Below are 21,257 nucleotides of genomic sequence, written 5' to 3' on the forward strand. Positions count from 1 at the left end.
GGTGCGCTTTATGGTCCGAAAAATACGATACTATTACTTGAGTAAAGAAGCAGTTCTTCAACTTTTGCAGGAAGATCTGTACTTATACTTGAGTTACCAGTGTGTGTACTTTATCCACCTATGGTTGTAACATTGTAACACAACAGTAACACATTTAAAATGTGCTTATTGATGATGTCAATTTATTTTTACTGTACTCCATTTGACCTTTTGTGTACATAAATAGGTCAAAACACAACAACAACAATTAGCGAACGGAAAAATTAAATAATGAGTGTGACATAAATAAAACAAAATAAAAAGTTATGGTAAAGCTTAATAAAGTTAACATAACAATAACAGTATTAAGTACATACGCTGCTGTTAACTTTTTAACAATAAAATTAAATATCCAAAAATATATTGACACAGTTACTCTTCTTTCTTTTCTTTTTTTTTACTGTGCCTTAGCATTCAAAATCTTTTCTAGTATTTGGTGCAGGGCAAGAAGTAGCTGTTCGGCAGCACACGGTACAGCCTCCCGCTCCACATGGCGTACTCAAACATTTGTGGTCCACTGTAGAGGTAGGTGTACCCTGCAGAACAGAGATGCTACATGTTAGTGCTGCATAACAGACCAGAGGGATTTTTAAACATGTTAAAATAGCAATCATTCATTACATGTAAACTCAAAAGATAAAAACAGAAATATCAAAAACAGAAATCATTGTCTCGTTTCAGTGGTCTTCAAGCCTGAATTGCTGCTCACCTCCTTGCTGCAGAGCTGCAGTCACTTTGGAGGTCATTCCCAAGAAGGTCTCATCCACCTGTTTGGGGAATCCCTTATCCATCTTCTTTGTGGCCTCATTATAACTGGGAAAAGAAAAATGTATTTAGATTCATCTAACATTTGTAATACAACTTGTAAGCTGCTGTATGAAAATCAGTTGCCTAATTTTCTCAGGTCTTAGTGGAACACACCTGTAGTATTCACTGCCTACAAAGAACAGAGTCTTCCCACTTTGTTCGTCATAGAGGGCCGCATCAACTTTCTTCACTTTTTTAGGCAGACCAAAGCTGGATATTGATTTAGGATAGCCACTTACAAGATCATAGCCGCTGAAAGCCCACACCTGCTGACCTGTGAACAAATAAGAAGTAGACTTTATAGTAAAGCTATGTAAAGGCACAAAAATGCTGACTTCAAAGGAGTGCTGCATTAGGTGGACACTGAGAAAGCATACCTTTAAAAAGTAAGACACGGTCTGATTGTTGGCTCTCATAAGCAGCATCAATGTCAACAGGGGCATCGGGCCAGAAATTTGTGATGAGAGTTTGCTGAGGTGTGTTGCTCTGAGGGTGGTTGCGCCAGAAGAATCTGTGAAGACACACAGAAAATGTACATTAATGTAAATGATCAGTCAGCAAATCTCAGTAGCTCAGGTATTCATGCATTTATTTTGTGATACCTGTCCTTGAAGAAGAGCATCTCTCCTCGCAGTGTGGCAACAGCATCCAAAACCATCGTTGAATCACAGGCATCAGGAGTAGTGGGGGCTGTAGGTCCAGGTACAATGATATCCTCATTTGGACCTGGAGGTAATTTAATAAATATCACACTGTTGTAAGTTGTAAAATTATTTATGCACAGGCTCTTCTAAGATTTTGGTCAACTCAAATATTTTTAATTGAATAAAACCAAAAAAAGAATTTAGCACTCACCATAGAGGGACTGGATGCCATTAACGTCATCCCGGGGAAGAATATAGGTGTCAGGGTTACTGTATGAGTACACTGGGTACATGAGAGCACCGGGGTCATTGGAGTGAGACAAGCCCAGAGAGTGACCAAATTCATGGGCAGCAACCATAAAGAGGACGTAGCCTGAAGTAGAAAACACAGAATGACAATTGGTTACAGCTAAGGATAACTCAGGTCGCACACTACAGAGTAATAATTTGGACACCACAGTTCATAAAAGTAAACAAACTTACCCGTGTTTGAGCGGAACGTGAACGTTTCATCTTCATCAAAATGGGCATCCCCTCCAATGCCATCACCGGGAGCAAATGCGTGGGCGAGAGTGCCATCAGGGCCATCAAAGGGGTAATAATCACCATGTGCTGTTAGAAGATAGTAGTTTCAGGGTTGGCCAAACAAAACACAGACACTAAAAAAGCTTAGTATTCCTGACTGATAGGTGGGATGATCCTGTCTTGTGCAATAATACAATAAAAACGTTCAGTGATTATATTACTTAGTGTGTTTTTAGACTCACCCCGGCGACCAAAGGAGATCATAATATCAGCAATGCCGCTGTAGATCCTTGTGAACCTCAGTGGAGTGACTTTGGCCCACACCTGCAGAGCTTTGTCTATGGAGTCATCCACCTCTGCCACAGACATGTCAGGTGTGTAGTTCTCTATCCTGCAGAGCACAACAATATCCAAGAAAATCATTAGTGTGGTCACATTTTCTCACGTTGTGTGTTATGTTGTGTCTTTAGATCATTCACCTGTATGTGAGGCTGTTTTTCTGCCATTTAGCGTTGTTATCAAAAGTGGAGAAACGAGCGACCTGTTCATCGGGAACCCCACAGCGGGGCTTCTTCATCATGGCCAAAGTGTCAGCATCCAGAGACCCGGTGATCTGGAGACCAAAGAATCTCTGCATCTCAGCCAGCTTCTTGTTCAGCGGGCTGATGCCCCTTCTGACAGCTGGACCCTCCTCCTCTGTGAGGTTGAAGAATTTCTTCAGGTAGTTCTGGAAGAGAGAAATATTCAGAGCTTTACACTCAAATATCTGTCAGCATGTTTAAGCTCAAGAAACAAGACAAATAACAACATGGGATGGACAATTAAAATAATCACAACGTTTGTCCACTCTAGCCTATGCCAAAAAATAAAAAACAGCCAAGTACACATACCTTTGCAAAACTTTCATCTTGCCCAGTAATCTGAGATACTGGCATGCAGTAAACTGCCACTGCCAGGCCAAGCAGAATGCTCAGAGTCAAAGTCTTCATGCTTCCTCGTTGTGTGCAACTTGTGTCTCAGTGCTGTGAGAAGCTGTTATATAGGCTGGAGTTTGGATGTGTTGAGTAACTACCTGCCGTCAGTGACTAACGAAATGCTCCTTTTATGGTGAAGAGGGGAACTCTGGCTTTGATTGCTCATGACGGTGTTACATGTACAAAAACCCCCAAAACACTGATGTTGAATCATTGTTGCAGTTTGCAGAGGAAATTGGTCATGAGATAATTAGAACAGCCCCAAATATGTAATTATCAGATTTTAGTTCATTTGATTTTTATTCAGATCTGACTTCCATATCCCACAGTGTGAAGAAAATCAAATTGATTTAATGATTTTATGAAGCTCACAGAAGCTCAGCTTTCAACTTTATGAAAGTTCTAGAAATAAAATTAAAATCAGAATCAGAATCAGAATCAGAATACTTTATTGATCCCTGGGGGAAATTATTTTTTGTTACAGTGCTCCATTTTAAACCAACATTAAGACAAGACAGACAATACGCTAACTAAGAATAGTACAACATATACATATATATACATACATACATACATAAGTCACTCATAAATAAATAGTTGGAAAAGAAACATGTGTAGTTGTAGCAGCAAACAGTGTGTTAAGTGGATGCGTTGTACAGGGAGATGGCCACAGGCAGGAATGATTTCCTGTGTCGTTCAGTGGTGCTTTTCGGTAATCTCAGTCTCTCACTGAACGAGCTCCTGTGACTGACCAGCATGTCATGGAGTGGGTGGGAGGTGTTATCCAACATTGTCTTTATCTTGGACAGCATCCGCCTCTCCGACACCACCTTGAGGGAGTCCAGCTCCATCCCCACAACATTGCTGGCCTTACGGATCAGTTTATTAAGTCTGTTGGCATCTGCGACCCTCAGCCTGCTCCCCCAGCATGCAACAGCATAGAGGATCGCACTGGCCACCACAGACTCATAGAAAATCCTCAGCATTTTCTGGCAGATGTTGAAGGACCTCAGTCGCCTCAAAAAATAGAGACGACTCTGGCCCTTCCTGTAAAGTGCTGTGGTGTTTTTAGCCCAGTCCAGTTTATTGTCAATGTGTACTCCAAGGTATTTATAGTCCTCCACAATGTCAACACTGACCCCCTGGATTGAAACAGGGGTCAAGTGTTTCCTGGTCTTCCTGAAGTCCACGATCAGTTCCTTGGTCTTTGCCACGTTGAGCTGCAGATGATTCTGCTCACACCACGTGACAAAGGAGTCGACCACAGCCCGGTACTCTGTCTCATCATCCCTGCTGATGCATCCAACCACCGCAGAGTCATCAGAAAACTTCTGAAGATGGCAGGTCTCTGTGCAGTGGCTGAAGTCTGTGGTGTAGAGGGTAAAAACTATTCCTATTTTCAAGCTCTTGTGCAGAATTGACTTTATAGCTGATTTAAAGCAGATTTAAACATATTTGAGGATTTTCTTTGTGTGTATTTGTTCCAGAATTATTACTATTTTTATCACTTTATTGTAATTTAGTTTCCAGAGCTAGTTTAATTCTTAGCTGTAATTATTTAAAAATTATTTTCTCAGTGGTAAATGGCCTGTATTTGTATAGCGCTTTACTTAGTCCCTAAGGACCCCAAAGCCCTTTACACTACATTCAGTCATTCACCCATTCACACACATATTCACACACACATTCACACACACATTCACACATGGTATTTGGTATCTGGACTTAATAAGCTCAGAACAGTTATCACAGTTAGATGTTCTTGTCACATTAAACACTTTCACCTGTGTTTTCTTGTAATGGATGTGTTAACATAAATTTAATATTCTGTCAAAGACTCAATAGAGGAATTGAAAGTGTTTTTTTTATTATGAACACTTTGGTTTTTGCACGATCCAACATGATTCCAAATGAAAAGAAGTATTTTGCCAGGAATTGGTCATGACATTGTCAACATTTCTATTATAAAAAAATTCAAGTCAGTTTATTCTACACATTCAATAGTGCCCAACCGCACAAAGTTTTGGAAACTGAAACTTTTTTTTTCTGTGAGTCGACTGCAGGTGGGTGTTTTCCACCTTACCTGTAATTATCCCCAAACACTTTGTGTCACTGTTATAGGAAAACTACATTTCTGTCAGTGTTACACAATACTGGACACAGGGATGAAGAGTTTTGACTTTATAAAGTAATGTTCAGCCTCAGGTAAATTAGGCAACAGCAGTAAAAAGACACACACACACACACACACACACACAAACACACACACACACACGCACGCACGCACACACGCACGCACGCACGCACGCACGCACGCACAGTGAATATGTTTCAACATAAAAGCAAAGATGTTTTTTAATCAGGAAAATATCAAATTTTCTTTGCTAAGTAAAAAATAAATCCCTCTGATGGAACGACACGAGCTTAAAATAAATGTTACATTTGGCTGAATAGCTCTATATCACATGTTGATGTTTGTATAGAGAGATTTAAAATTAAAATTAGCAGCAAAATTAGATTAAAACACACATTTCAAATCATGAAAACTGTACAAATTCCAATGTTACATCACTGTATTACACACTGAGGTAAGACTAACCACACACTAACCACTTCTCTATTTTCTGTTCGATACATTGTGGTTATTACTGGACGTAAAAGTTTGTGTACGCATGCACAGCACCGTCAAGCTCCAGGGAAAGCATTACTTCACTTATCTCCTCTCTGTCACTGTTTCATTGCCTTCCTTCACTTCACATTCCAGCAGCTCATTAACACGACTGATGGAGTGCACACGTTTGAAGTTGGAGTCGTATTTGTAGTCCACGTTTCCTTTGAAGAAGTGCACAGATCCTGTGGGGAAATCAATATTCATTTAGAATTTGAAACTTAAAATGTATTGTGGCAAACTGTGTTTGCTGTATGGGGCAAGGACTGTCTGTGTACAGTGCATTCAAAAGTATTCATAATGAAAAGGTTTAAGTACCTTGGATAGTACTGCCTTGGTTATAAACCTTTATACCTTACATCTTTTTTTTTTACTCTATGTCTATATGCAAGTATTTTCCAATCACAGTTAGTGAAGATATTCTATTAATCTGAGAGTCAAACAGCAAAGGAGCAGAAAACTATGAAGTGTTAGTGTAAATGTACTGTAAATTTTGTTGGATTGAATTTCTTTTTATGAGAAATTGACATTTTAAAGGGCTCTAAAAGAAAAGTGATGTAAGTACCATCATAGAAGACAGCAGCATCTATAGGCGTTGGGATCTCTGGCCACTGCTCCTCAACAGACATTGGTGATCCCTCCATCAACCTTTGTTCCTCGTTGTATCTACATTATCACATATAATAATAAAATATAATAGTTATTTTAGAAAAGCAGAGATTAATGTCAGTATTTTCTTGTTTATGGATGACAACATTTCCATGGGAAGTGTGATAAACTACATGACTACTTTACTTAAAGCACCGTTTTGATGACAAATAGTCAAGTTGGTGACAACAGTTGATTCTGCAACCACTTGTACTAGAGATGTGTAATTTTGTATTACATCAAAGCGTAAGCAGGAAGCCTGTCTGGTTTAGACTGGTTCTCACGCAATGATGTTCTGTTTCTATGTGTGAAATAATAACAGCACTCACACATAGCCATACAAAATTCTTTAAAGTAAATTTTACTTATTTTTTTTAAAGTTTTCAACAGAAGAGGACAGTCTGGATCTCATATATCTGATTGCTCTTTCATCTACTATCAGGAACACCCATCTATGTAAGATGCCAACAGTGGAAATAGTTTCCTGTCATCTCATTGCATAAAGGTGATTCCAGTACATAAACATGTCTCACACCTCTCCATCTACATCAGTCAGTAAAGATTAAATGAAATGGTTAAAGATCAGACAAGTCTTGCTACAGCCACGATCAAAAGTTTAAGACCACTTGTGAAATGACAAAAAAAAATCATACTTTGCATATTTCAGTTTAAGCGTTGTTTTCAATAAATTACACGCTCAAAAAATGTTTTGTCTCACTCCCATTTCTTCTTGCTGCATGCTGAAGCTCCACTAGGAGCCTTATTAAGATCCAACTGTGCAAAATATGATTTTTTGCCATTTTACAAGTGGTCTTAAACTTTTGATCGTGGCTGTATATTGTTTTTAACTATTTTATGTATGGTGATCTTTCACGTTTTGAAGTAGGTAGGTGGTCAGCATAAAGACTGAAAACCGGACTAAAGAGCTTTATGATCTTACATACCTCCAACACTCATCACCAGTGAAGAACACAGTATAGCCCTCATCTCTGAAGTGAAGAGCAGCATCTACAGATTTTATTCTGGAAGGGAAGCCCAAGGTTGAGATGCTTCTAGGGAATCCTTCCTCAAGCTTTAACTGCCTCAGCATCCAGTACTGATTACCTGAAACAAAAACACTATAATAACACATGTACACATGTATTTTAATCTACTGCCAGACACTAAACCGATGGGTTTGTAGATTTTTTTTTACCCCTTTTTGTGTCTTTACCTTTAAAAAACACAACAACATTTTCCCACGTATTCTCGTAAACGGCATCCAAGTTGGCCGGTACAGTGTCTGGCCAAAGACTGCTAATCAAGGAGACACGCGTTTCCTCAAATTCAGGATGTTTGCGCCACATAAACCTGAAAAGCAGGAAGGCTATCTCAAATGAATATTCAGTTTTTCAGTTCAGTTTTCCTGTAATCCTCGGACCAAAGAGACACACTGAGAGAATTATGTCCAAGACTGCACAGATTTACATACCTGTCTTTGAAAAACAAAACTTCCTGTTGTAGTTCTGTTACTGCATCAAAGGACAAATACGGATCACATTTTGTAGGTGTTTTTGGAGGAGGCCTTTTTGAGGTCAGTGAAGTAAAATTGGGATTGACTCCTGTACACAGCAGAGAGGAATAGAAAAGGACACTTGATTACCCCTGAAAATAAAATATTGTAAATATCTTTTTTTAAAGGAAGAAAGAAAACAAAGAAAAAGGAAACAAGAATAAAAAGAAAATTACTTGAAATGTTTGTTTTACTGTTTCTGTCATATGTTTTACACCATGACGTCATTTTGCCATAATGATTTCAATCCGTTGTTCTTTAACCAAATTGTATTTAATCTTATAAGAAAACAAAATAAAACAATTGTTGTAATTGTCTAATAATGTCTAAAACTAATAACAATAATAATAATAATGAGGATTAAAAAATACTTAAACTATTGAAAAGAAACAGAATAATCTGAAATATAAGATATGAACGGATATTAAATAACTGATGGTGGCCAGTTTATAATGGTTTTGAGCAAATCAATATCACTGCAAGTTTTTGTTACACATAACAAAATTAAGCTTATGTGTGATTTCACTAAGGAAGATCTGTAATCACTGATCTGGCTGCTTTACTGGGTGATGAGCTTCTTTTCTGTTGTTTACATGTCTACAGCTTTCCCACACTGTCAATCTCAATATTCATGTTCTTAATCTAATCCAATCATCTTCTTGCCTGCCTCCTTCGAGCCAATCAACCTCTGCTTTTAGACCCTCTTTCTTACAACCCACCTCCTCCCCATCTCCATCACAGACACATTACTCAGACCTCCATTCAAGCCGGGGGGGTCCTGTCCTAACATCTAGTCTAATTGCCAAATATATTCATTTCTCTATTTCAATAAATTATGTTCAATTCTTCTAAATGACCTCTTGTTATTGAATTATTGCTGGATTGGATGTTTAATGCAAAACCAGCCAAAATTCTTGTGGCTGTTCTTTTGTCAGTATTATTATTATTTTATGTACAAACTTTCCATTTTAAAACTTCAAAGTTATTCTGAGGCTAGCGGGCTTTGCTTAATATCTTGTAATGAAACTGCGGCTAATGGTAAGCAACATTTCTGAGCTCAAGCATCGAAAGTATCCAGCAGCAACTCACCATACAGTTTTTGGATGTTTTTGACATCATCAAAGGAGAGCTGGGGCTCATAGTTGGGGTCAAAGTTATATGCTGGGTACATGATAGCTCCAGGATCAGATGAGTGGGACAAGCCAAGCGCATGGCCAAATTCATGGATTGCCACAGCAAACAGGTTGATACCTGGAGCAGGAGCGCACATCATGTTAGTACTCGTGTGATGCAGGAAGGCTGTAACACAAAAGTCCCACCCATGTTTCACTAAATCACTCCAGGTTAGGTCAAATTAATGTTCTCATTCAGTCCACCAAATATGTAACTTCTGTAAAGTGCACTGTATTTCAGTCATACAGCATCTTGACAATAAGCAAACAATTATGACACACAAAACACACCTGCTGCTGCTTTCTTACAAAAAGTTCATAAGAATGCAGGTACCACGTTGATTCTGTCTAGCTTCATGTTCAGAGAAAAATTTGTGACACATGTTTTTAAATTGTTGCTTTTTGGGGGGTTTTGCCCTGGTAATACCGGTAGAATTAAAACTCCAGTCTTCATCAGAATCAAAGTGGACATCTCCACCAATGTGAAGCCCAGGCATAAAGGCGTGAGCCAGGACTCCTCCTCTGCCATCAAAAGGTGAACTATCATTATGATCTGCAACAACACAGGGTGCTATTATTTTATTATTTAGTAAATCCTTTACGCCTCGCTTTACCATCTGCTTCATTATTATACATGGATGAGGAGAACAGTCTTTAAAGCTTACCTCCACTATAGAAAAAGATGTCAATGTCAGCCATGGTCATGATCCGGTTGCGAAATTTCAGAGGTGTGACGTTGGACCAAAGCTTCCATGCTCTTCTAAAGACTTTCTGAGCCTTCAGTGCTGGGATGGGGAGTTTCTTGCTAACTGTTCTAATGATAAAAATCACCATTAAATGGATTCACCTTTACTGATGTGACACATTGAATTTGAATGCTTTTTATGTTATTTTGAGAGACTGACACCCTTAAAATTCTGAACAGTCATTCATGGTATTCATTCAGCCCTACTTCAATCTGCTGTCTCCTGCCATAACATAGCTGAAACCTGGTAGATCATTTATTACCCTGCTCTATTTTTTAACCAGTACTGAGATTTATAACCAAAACAGCATCAGACTCATGTTTGAGGCTAACATTCTGATCAGCCTCAGCTGTACTTTGTTAACAGCTAAGCTAGTTAACGCTGTGAACGCTAATCTTGTGAAGTAGCATTTACCATATTGACTACAGAAATCAGTTTTATTGTTTCTAACCTGTAGCTGATCCTCTTCTTCGTCCAGCGAACTGTTTCTCCAACTTGCTCCACATCTGACAGTCCACAGCGTGGCTTCTTCATCACTGCTAGAGTCTCTTCTGTGAGCTCTCCACTTGGAAGCAAACCAAAATACCGTTGCATCTCCTGCACCTTTGTCTTCTTATCACAGGATCCGGTTGTCAAATCATCATCTTTACTTATGTCGGTGGTCCTCTTCTGTCTTTCTGCCTTGGGCTGGTAGCCATAGAAATGCCGCAGATATTCCTGAAGAAAAATAACCGGTATTGCTAAAGTAAATCAGTTGAAATAAACATCTTTACTTTGCTGTGAAAAAGTGTTTCCCCCCTTCATCATTACCTTTTTTGCATTTTTGACACACTTAAAGTTATAACACACCTGCCCATCACGCCTTAGCTGCTGCTAGCCAGTGTTAGCAAAACTTTCTATGAAGTGGATCTGACACTGCGGTGCTCTGAAACTTTGCAAATATACTCTCATATGATGTGAGAATGTGGCGTCACTTGGTGAAGCAGACCCTTCTCAGTTGATAAACCATACACTTCATATGTTGAAGTTCTGTTCTCCTCCACCTTTGGGGTATTACTGTATGTGGAGTATGTGGCTAGTCTCTAACCAGATATATAGGATGTGATTAGGAAGAATGACGATGTCAATCATTGCCACTGTATTCAAGATGGTGGGGCAACATGGTGGCTTCCACAAACTGGTGCCCACTCCTGGAGGAGTTAATTCAGAATGTATTGCTGGTAGTTACACACTAGTCAATGAATATTTATGAGTATAACAACCTGTATTGTATTTTTAACAACTGAGTTTATCATTAAAAAACTACATTTTGTATTCAGTTATTTTTTTTGTCTAACATCAAAATTCATTTGATGATCTGAAACATGTAAATATGACAAATACACAAAAAATAAGGAATGATGGCTGGGAAAATGCTTTTTTTCCATAGCACTGTATAAAGTACAAATGTTCACACATTGCCATTGTTGCTGTGGAGGAACACAAATGCGCAACCAGGCCTGAAGTAACTTTACAGTAAGAATTCCAGAAATGTCCTCAGACCTTTAATGATAGCACCGTGCAGAAACACTTTAGCACTCATGTAACTGCAGGTGTCAACATCAGACACACTCAGACTTACCTGTGTACAAGTAGCTGTGTTTCATACTCTCCCTCAGTAGAATCATTGTTATTAATATTATTAAAACTCCATAGAAGGACACCAGGAGCACACATCAAATTTATCTTTAAAATTGGTAGTAAGTAAATGGTTCATAAAGGATTTGATAAAGATGTCTTTTAAAGCTTGTTTGAAATAAAGCGTAAAACTTTCAAATGCACTTCATCAAATAGTAAAAATTCTGTTATTGAAATCAGCTTCAGCATGAACATGACAAGAGTTCTAACAGTGTTATTTATTCACTGCTGCTGTCTCCTGACTGCTGTGTTATCTTGCAGTCAATGTTTTCTTCAGAAGTGGTTCACAGGCATTCACAGGGCACCCTCATAAAGAATCATTATCAGTGCACCACATTTTTCCTCAGGCGAGGCATCAAAGGTGAAGAAGACAAACCAAAAATGAATTAGTTATCCAATCAAGTCACTATATCAAAGAGATTTCTAACAACTTATTATTTATTAAAAGAGAGAGAGAAGAGTTGGTTGGTTTAAGTCATTAAAATAATTAACTGTGTGCAATAATCTAAAAGTATAATCTAATTATATTTATGAAGCCGACTCTATGCAGTTTATAAAAAAAAAAACTTAAATTCAAGTCCAGGCAGGACCATTTATCAATATTAACTCTTATTTTCCAGTGTCTGTAATTCCAACCTAAAACGACAGTTTCTTAACGAAAAAAAAATATATAGTAGAGCACAGATGTACAGTATAGTATTACTTGAAAAAAGTGTTGATAGTGTAATCTGCACAAATTGTCAGTCAGGTATAACTGCATGTCCTACCCATACACACTGAAATTAGGTTATTGACTTTCTTCACAAAATGTCAGTTTGATAATGTTTTACTCCTTGAAATACACAGTGGCCAGGCCCCACATACAGCAAATTCCTACAAGCAGCAGTCAATATTGCACTTGAAGTAGACAATAAAGTGGGGTTCCAGATTAAACCCCTCTATGAATAAAACAACAATATCGCAGTGCAAAGACCTACAAATATAGCAGCATGCCTTCTTTTCTCTTTTGTTTTTTCTTTTTTGTTACAGGGATCATATCCTTCCAAAAATGCACAATACCTCTGCAAACTCTTGGTCAGCTGCAGATGGTCCAGGAGGAGGTTTCTTTGGCAGATCTGCTATCCAGAGAGGCAAAGCCATCATTAGAGTTTGGCTGGACATCACAAGAGGCAGGAAATAAAACCAGAGCATCTTCTTTAACTGTCAAGTATCCCAGCAAGTCAGTATGTGTTTGAGATGCACAGCTGCTGATATACAGTGCTGTATGCAAAGCTGTGGCATGGGTCACATGTTAATTATGTGCTCTTGTCCCAACAAGAACAGGAAGGTGTTTCAGTACACAGCATGGTATTCCAGAAAGTTTCTTCAAAGAAACACCAGAGCCCTTATTTATAAAGCTTCTCAGGAAAGTGTAGGAAAACAGTCCTAACTGGCCCAAAATTCTTATGTATTCATTCTGCTTTTTTATCAACATTCCTGCCATAGTAGCTACTCCTATCACATCCTGCAAAATTAAAATCACAACGGATGCTACAAAGATTAAATTCAAAGTTCTTTAGAATGACTCCATTAAGCATGGGACATTAAGCATAATCTTGCTATGGTATCTGAATAACACTGTCCATGCTACGAAGAAGAACTCCTTTCAGTTCCTGAGTTGGATAAAGTTCCAGTTAAAGCTGTTCAAATTTGAGACGCTACTACTCTCATATCATATCTCATATCTGTGTAATTTGCGTATATACTGTATATTCTGTGTATTTATTATCTCACTCTTATTGCCTGTTTATGCCCTGTCCTTATCTTCAACGTCATGCTGCTCTGTTGTATGTTAACTGCCCCTTGGGGATAAATAAAGTCTTTCTGATTCTGATATCACCACACTGAATAGGTTTTACTTGACTTGCCAGAGAACCAAAGCATCATGATTGGACAATGCAAATTATTATCCAGTTTTTCTTGTCCATAAAACCTTACACATATTATAATATCATTTGTGTGTTTTCTATTTGTTTACTTAACCCATTATCCATGAATTTGCATATTTGAAGCGCTATGGAACATCCATTTAATCATCGCGGTTAACCGAGAGTCAACAACTACGACAGCTAGCCCAGAGGCATGCATTAATGATAGTACTTACCTTTACTGAAATGTCTGCCAGTTAAAAAAACAGCTATGCTGTTATCCTGCATTGCTTTTATTTTTGTGCGCATGTCTCCTTTAAATAAAGAAAATGATAATGATGTCACAAATAAGACAATAAATCAGCTGAAGTGGAAAAAAAATGATGTGAATGTAAGGACATGTATAGATTATGTGTCATATTCAAATTTTTGGCTAATGTTGTTGGAACATCAAGCTGACATGTTAAAAGGATTAACAATTCCAAAATAAAGTCAAATTTAAATGCACATGTCACTGTCAACGGGCGCCGACTGTGCGAGAGCGTGAAACAGAGGTGTGGACACAGAAGGAGGCGGAGCAGACTTGGACCAAAAGCAAACTGTTTTATTTAGGCCGGTAAACATGAAAAAAGGTGAACACAGGAGCGACAGCTAACCTGTAACCAGTACTGGGAAACATAAATAAGATAACTGTGACTAAACATCATAACTGTGATAACAATGACTCGACGTGGTAACACAGACGTTGTGACAAAGACAGAATAGAACACAGACTAAATACACACAAGGGGTGATCAGGGCAAGTGGAAACACAAGAGGAAACAGCTGACACAAATGAACATAATGACACCACAGGGGAAGTGTAAAAGTAAGCACATTCAAGAAGGGAACGCTAGACTTTCAAAATAAAACAAAAAACACAGAGACGTAGGCATGGGAGCACAAACGAGACAACATTAAACACACAGGCACGAAATACATGACAGACCACCCAGAGAAGACCAGAACAGACTTACAGTAGAGGACATAGATGGACCTAAACTAGAATAGACTCATCTAAAACCTAACTAATAATGCAACACCAGAACTACACATATATTTATAAGAAAACACAATTTACAAAACACACTCAAAATGCTGGGTCAGACCCAGCCCCTGACAGCACAAATGTTTCAACAGTGACTCAGTATTTGGTTGATTTTGATTGCTGTTATCTGCTGATGTTATTGTGTTGCCACAAGATAACGCTGGCTATGTGGATACGTTTAGAGTAATTGCTTTCTTGAGAAATTAGTGTAGTGTAGTCTGAAATGGGCGCCAAGTGTAACTTGACCTGGAGAGCGTTGCACAAGAATTCCAATGTGCATGGACTGTTGGTCCTAGGCGCCAATGGCAAATAAAAATCTTGAATCTTGAACTGGCAGAGATTCACAGGAGAGAAGGGATGAAAAATGTTTTGCTTCAGGTAAGCATTCAAAGGGCAAGACAGAGCAGAAATAAATTAGTCGTCTAATTCAGTTATTATACTTACTTGTTCATTTCTCAAATTTTTACTTAATTGAGTTTCATCAACAAAAATACGTAACTGTTCCCCTGTAATATTCGAAAATTTCCTGGCAGCTCCATTTGCTCACATTAAAGTGTTATTTCACAGTGTCTGTGACTGCAATCCAATAGTTCCTTATTGTAACTTTATGTTACAATGCTTTTAGCGATTTGCTTTTCATTTGACTTTATTTCAGTGTTCAAAGTGGAGTCTCCAGCAAGAGTTTATTATAACTGCATGTCTTATCCCCAATTTCAGGTTTCTTGCTTTCTTGAGTGTGCGAGTTTGGCATGAGTCAGTCACTGCTTGCATCACACACGACTCATTTTTAAAACTGCCACTGTTGACAGCAGCTAAATATTGTTCTTGGCCCCATAAACACTGGAAACCACGCAACACAGTATAAACACAAAGCAACAATCATCAAAGTACTTCAAAGAGTCCATACGATACTAACAACAAAATCAATAATTGTAGGGCTATGATTATTACTTTTGATCATTTAAATACATTTTGCAAGCAATTAATGTGCAGTGATATAGTGCTGTTATTACAATGAAAGACTGCAGCAGCACTTACAATACATTACTGACAATGTTGTTATTTTACAGTGTATCTAGTGTAAAGTGTCACAGTATGATACTGTCAGCTGATTGTTGTCACTGTAGTGTTCTTGCTTTGTTTTTTTAAACTGTAACAACATACCAGCTTTGTCATAACTGCTTCACTATGTGCATCCCATAATTATACTACTGCCGCTGTATTCATTTTAACAGCTACGCTGAATGTGAACACAGCCCGGATGTGATTCATCACTACAGTAATCTTGGCTATGTTTGCACAATACCAGTTAAACCCTAACACAGGGACACTGGAAACCACAACTAAAAAAATAACAATAATAGTACTATCGGTGTTTCTTCTTTTCTCATTATTTTTTATTTAAGCCCAGTAGGAAAAGTTAAAATATTATTCATGAACAGACAAAGAACAACTGCACATGTATTCAGTAATAAAAAGTGTGTCAGGTTCCTGGATGACGTCAAAGCCAGCAGACATGCTGGAGGTGCTCTCAGCTCTTTTTAGCTGTTGGGCATTTACAGCAACTCAGGCATTCCCAACATGAGTCATCTTGGCTTGACAATGCCTCACCCAGAAGTAATCTGTGGGACGCCCACCTGAACCGGCACCACAGCCACCATGCCAGCCAGCTTTTGAGGAGCAATTACTGAGTCAGAGGGAATGGGAAACTTGGGAAAAGTTGTAAATCACGCTCATTAGGGCTCGATTACACATCATGATACTGGCTCAGATATCTTCTTGCTGTCCCCATGCACAGGCTTAAACCTCTTCTTGTTGTTCTTTGGAAATATCTGGTGATTGATCCTGATTTAAAGTTAGCCCTTTGTCTAACTGATAGTATATAACGTGTGTTACGAATGCATGGTGCACATTATGTTGCGCATGACTTTGAGAAAGATGAACATATGGAAATAATTTATAGTTCTTTCTTTCTGACAGTATAACAGAGACTATTTAGAACTATCCATCCATCCATCCATCTTCATCCGCTTTATCCGAGGCTGGGTCGCGGGGGCAGCAGCCTAAGCAAAGAGGCCCAGACCTCCCTCTCCCCAGCCACCTCCTCCAGCTATTTAGAACTATCTGTATTTATTTAACGTCAGCTATTAATATCAAAAAGAGTCTTTGAAACTTGAAAGAAACAGAGAAATTATACATCCCAGCCAACAGGATAAGAGTGGGAATTTTTACAGACTGCTCACTTCAGTTGAGTGGTGTTTTCGCCTCTCTGTCACCACACTAGTGGTGCCAGATGTATCCATAAAACTTAGTGGAATTCCCCTATGGGTCTTTTTACAGCTTATGATGAGGATAATATGACAGTTTCTTCAGTAACATCCCACATACCACAACCCTACTGAAAATGAGCTGACTCTAGAAGGATACCTCAATACCACAGTGTTTGTGGATGATACCCAAACACTTATTGTCACAACGGGACTGCACGGACTCACGCGCAGGCTCTAAGTTTTGAAAACACAAGAGTCTTTATTACAGCAACACCAGGTGATCTATTTACAAAGGTGAGGGGAAAGCTAGGCTCCGGGGGTCCACACACAAATGGGGAAAGATGCTGAAAGTCCACACACACTCCATCCACGCTTCACGCTCCTCTTCACACTCCACGCACACTCGATCGCTCGGGAAACACAAGGGTTGGTCCAGGGAATCTGGACACAGAGACATGAAGGGATTACAAAGGAAGATCGCTGAGAAACACTCTAGAGTGAACTGAGCTGGGGTTACACTGACGAGGGTCGGCAACGGTCCAGCGACGAGAAACACAGAGCTGCCATCTTAAAAAGGAGCTGGAACACTCTCAGGTGATGAGCCACAGGTGCGTGATTGCGACCAGGTGCGTGGGCCAAGGGCAGGAGCCCACAGGTGAGCTCCGCCCAGGCAGAGGGAGGAGGGAGAGAGAGGAAGGGAGAGAGCAGGAACAAAAATGAAAATAAAAACATATGTAGCCATACTGAGCCAACCGGGTAGGCACAGGGACCCTGACACTTATTCAGTGAAGCTGAGGTTGTAATTATGAAGCTGAGGTTATAGTTATGTTGTAATATAGAATATAACAGTCCATTCCAAGTACAATGCAGTCAAATAAATGTGGGCACACTGACCTACTTACGTGCTGTTAAATATCAGGATTTAACTCATCTTCCTTGCAAAAGTAATTTAAAGAAAATGGAATTAGATGTACCCAGTTTAACAGTAAGAGGTCTTAGACAGTTAAAATATTGGGCAAAAGACAACATCAAAGAAGACACTCTTCTGGCTCGGTATTTGGACAAGGACATTTTTGGAGTTTCCTCATTAGTGTGTTTATAAATCAAAGAAAAAGGGAGACTTTGTGCCAGGCCTTAACTACATCCTCACTCAGTTTGTGCTTATATCTGGATGGGTTGTAAAAGTGTCCCGATATCAAAGATCAAGGGGAATGTGCGGAGCTTTATTAACTACAGATATAAAGTTAATGAGTCATATCCTGAAGCTATGTGAAAGACTTGTTGAATCTAGGTTAAGGAGAGAGGTGACAATCAGCAAGCAGCAGCATGGCCTAATGCCAAGAAAGAGCACTACAGATGTGATGTTTGCCTTATGAGCATTGATGGACTATAGAGAAAGTCAGGAGTAGTTGCACTGTCTTTTTGGATCTACACAAAGCATAAGATAAGATTTTCACTGGGAGTGAGCAGACAAGGCTGAGATGACTTGGACATGTGCAAAGGAGGGATAGTGGATACACTGAACAAAGGATGGTGATTATGGAGCTGCCAGGCAGCTGAAAAATAGACCTCAAAGGAGGTTCATGGATGTAGTGAAGGAGGATATGCAGAAGATGCTAGGGATTGGTTGAAATAAAGGCAGATGACTGACTGAGGCAACCTGTAAACACAAAAACTAGAAGGTTGCTTTTGAGGTATGTTTCTAGGTTATTGTCCATCTGTAGTGTAAAGTGTTTTCTGAACCTGAATTTGAGCAAAACATAAACTTCCAAACTGAGTGTGTTACTTCCTATGGCAGACACAGCATAAATAAACTCCTGTGAGCCAGTTCCATTGGAAAGGATATCACATCATCACACTGCCCATACAAGTTTGATGGTGTGATATACTTTAGATCGTCTTAGTATTCGGTAGTATAGAATTTAATCTTGATTCCTTGTTGTTGCATGACTAATCTGAAAGCTTATGTAATCTTGCCTTTCTGTTCTTGAGTATTGTTTGTGTTTTGAGGTAAAGTGACTGTAGTTATATTTATAAGGAAATCTCTCAATTTCTGACTTTAGTTGCCTTCAATGGGCTTCCTGGCCTAGTGTTCCTGATTAGGCCTTGAGTTAAGTTTATGCTGCAGACAGCTGTGTTTGTTTGTTTGTTTGTTTGTTTGTTTGTTTGTTTGTTTGTTTGTTTGTTTGTTTGTTTGTTTGTTTGTTTGTTTGTTTGTTTGTTTGTTTGTTTGTTTGTTTGTTTGTTTTGCCCGATATTGATCTTTAATTCTTGCCTTAACACATTTTGGAAACTCGTGTTTCACACTTTGCATCAACTCAGGTCCTTTCATCACCTTAATGTATCATGAATTAAGAAGAAAACTTGTCACAGTTGACTATCATTGTCATACACTGGGTTATGTTAGTGTTTACATTGAGCCGTGGTGTATTGCGGCTTTACGCCATCTGATATGCTTTTGCGGCAGGGTGGCCTAGTGGCAGTTTTTTTGATGCCGAGCACATGTTCAATAAAGCAGCGTTATAAGGAGAGCTACCGAGTGGCCATTCTACAATCATACTTCGTAACTGTCAGTTTTCCAATTACTCATCTGCAACACAGCTGCCAATAGAGCAGTAGTCCATGTATTGTGGTGTGCTACACAGTCAAAATTATAATAATTGTGTCACTGTCACCTTGGACATGATTATATATGGCAACACCACATCACACATCCTGTACTATCCTAAATAGTCCTTCATTAATTGCTGACCTTTTTAGAGACTAATGGAATCAGTGAGAAATTCTGGGTTTAAACCGCGCCACAGTACCGATACAGCGCTATTAAGAGTTTTTAATGAACTGCTTTTAACTGCTGATTCAGGGCGCTCAGTGGTCCTAGTTTTATTAGACTTAACGTCGGCTTTCGAAACGGTTGATCACAATATTCTCCTGGCAAGGCTAGAACATGTAGCTGGACTTAAAGGTAATGTCCTTTCATGGTTTAAATCATACTTATCTGAGAGGTCTTTCTCCGTCACAATGAGGAAATACTCTTCCTCTTCTGCCCCTTTCCGTTGCGGTGTCCCCCAGGGCTCGGTGCTAAGTCCTACATTATGTTCTTTGTACATGCTGCCCTTGAGACTCATTTTCAGAAAGCATAATATCTCGTTTCACTGCTACATCCAAATTGACTCCCCCCAGAATCAGGATGTCCAGTCCTCATTAGTGCCTTTGTTCAACTATCTGCGGGAAGTTAAAGCTTGGCTATTACAAAACTCTCTAACTCTAAATGATAATTATTGTTTTTGACAGTCCCATTCCCCTGGACCAGCTAACTAATACACTGGGGTCCTATGCCAGCCATCTCTCTTATACTGTTAGAAATCTTGGCGTGGTCCTGGGCAGCTCACTCAAGTTAGACAAACAAGTTGCCTCAGTTGTGAAAACGAGTTTTTACCAGCTACGTCAAATCTCCAAAGCAAAGCCCTGTATTCCACATAAAGACCTTGAAAAGCTTATCCATGCCTTCATTACTTTGAGACTAGACTATTGCAATTCTCTGTACACGGGCCTCCAATTCTCTCCCCTCCAACGTTTGCAATTAGTTCAAAATGCCGCAGCACGCCTCTTAACTGGCACCAGAAGGCATGATCCCATCCCCCCACTTCTAGCCAATCTACACTGGCTCCCTGTTAAATACCATATTAAAATCCTTTTGTATACTTTAAAATTTTAAATAACCTGGCACCCAGTTACCTAACAGGCCTTCTCAACGTGTAGAGCCCCAAGAGAGCGCTCAGATCCTCTAACCAACTGCTCTTAGTGCAACAAAGGCCCCGACGAAAGACTAGAGGGGACCGAGCTTTTGCAATTGCTGCACCCAAACTCTGGAATAATCTTCCTATCGATGTCCGCATGTCAGATTCCATTCAATTGGAATCTAGACTTTGAAGCAAATTAGTTTGGACATCCACCTGGTCTGCAGATGTGCTATGTAACTGTAACTATAACTGTTTTTAAATGTTTTTAACTGTTCTTGTTGCCTTTGTTGTAATCTGCTTTGCTACCTTGTGTGAAGCACTTTGATGGACACTGTCCTTTTTAAATGTGCTATAGCAATCAAAGATTGATTGATTGATACTGAGAGTCAAATTCCTCCGTGTAAACTACGCTGAGAAGAAAGACAAGTATCTGTTTTGTTTTGTTGTTGCTGTTTGTTTTTTATGGACACATTTGGGCTGTGTGTTACTGATCAAGCACTTAGCGCGTACAGAGCAGTAAAGAAAAGGTGAAACCAGCTTTACACTAAGTTCAGACACTTTATTCAGAGATGCAGTTTTACATTTATATTACTATAACTATGCCAAATTTTTATGACATGTGGCTGAACTGCTTTTTTTTGGCGCATGCTCTGCCACATACAAACACAGACACACACCTTTATTAGATTTCTGGAACCTGTTGGCACTTCACTGAAACAGGCTCAAGTGACTAACAAAGGACTCGTTGACTAATGGAGCAAATCAGTGACCTCAATCAGCGCAGAAAAGTGGTGACGC

General features: G+C 39.1%; 2 protein-coding genes across 2 annotated transcripts; both read right to left on the reverse strand.

The window, feature by feature from the left end:
- Positions 1 to 160: 160 nt before the first annotated feature.
- LOC147320027 (collagenase 3-like) lies at positions 161 to 3,043 on the reverse strand. The gene is made up of 10 exons (XM_086307838.1): positions 2,906 to 3,043; positions 2,495 to 2,742; positions 2,258 to 2,406; positions 1,974 to 2,102; positions 1,702 to 1,863; positions 1,449 to 1,572; positions 1,224 to 1,357; positions 961 to 1,120; positions 749 to 852; positions 161 to 575 (listed from the first exon to the last, which is right to left on the reverse strand). Exons 1-10 carry the CDS (start codon positions 3,002 to 3,004, stop codon positions 466 to 468), a joined length of 1,419 nt encoding a protein of 472 aa, XP_086163964.1. The 5' UTR covers positions 3,005 to 3,043; the 3' UTR covers positions 161 to 465.
- Positions 3,044 to 5,702: 2,659 nt separating this feature from the next.
- Positions 5,703 to 12,643, reverse strand: LOC147320028 (matrix metalloproteinase-18). The gene is made up of 10 exons (XM_086307840.1): positions 12,512 to 12,643; positions 10,227 to 10,492; positions 9,695 to 9,843; positions 9,457 to 9,582; positions 8,947 to 9,108; positions 7,777 to 7,906; positions 7,519 to 7,655; positions 7,250 to 7,409; positions 6,223 to 6,323; positions 5,703 to 5,842 (listed from the first exon to the last, which is right to left on the reverse strand). Exons 1-10 carry the CDS (start codon positions 12,641 to 12,643, stop codon positions 5,703 to 5,705), a joined length of 1,503 nt encoding a protein of 500 aa, XP_086163966.1.
- Between the last annotated feature and the right edge of the window lie 8,614 nt (positions 12,644 to 21,257).

The sequence above is a fragment of the Aulonocara sp. 'chitande type north' Nkhata Bay genome, linkage group LG10 (assembly GCF_057382095.1).
Source record: "Aulonocara sp. 'chitande type north' Nkhata Bay isolate Kocher_YH1m ecotype deep benthic linkage group LG10, A_spYH_male_GT1.1, whole genome shotgun sequence".
NCBI lineage: Eukaryota > Metazoa > Chordata > Actinopteri > Cichliformes > Cichlidae > Aulonocara > Aulonocara sp. 'chitande type north' Nkhata Bay.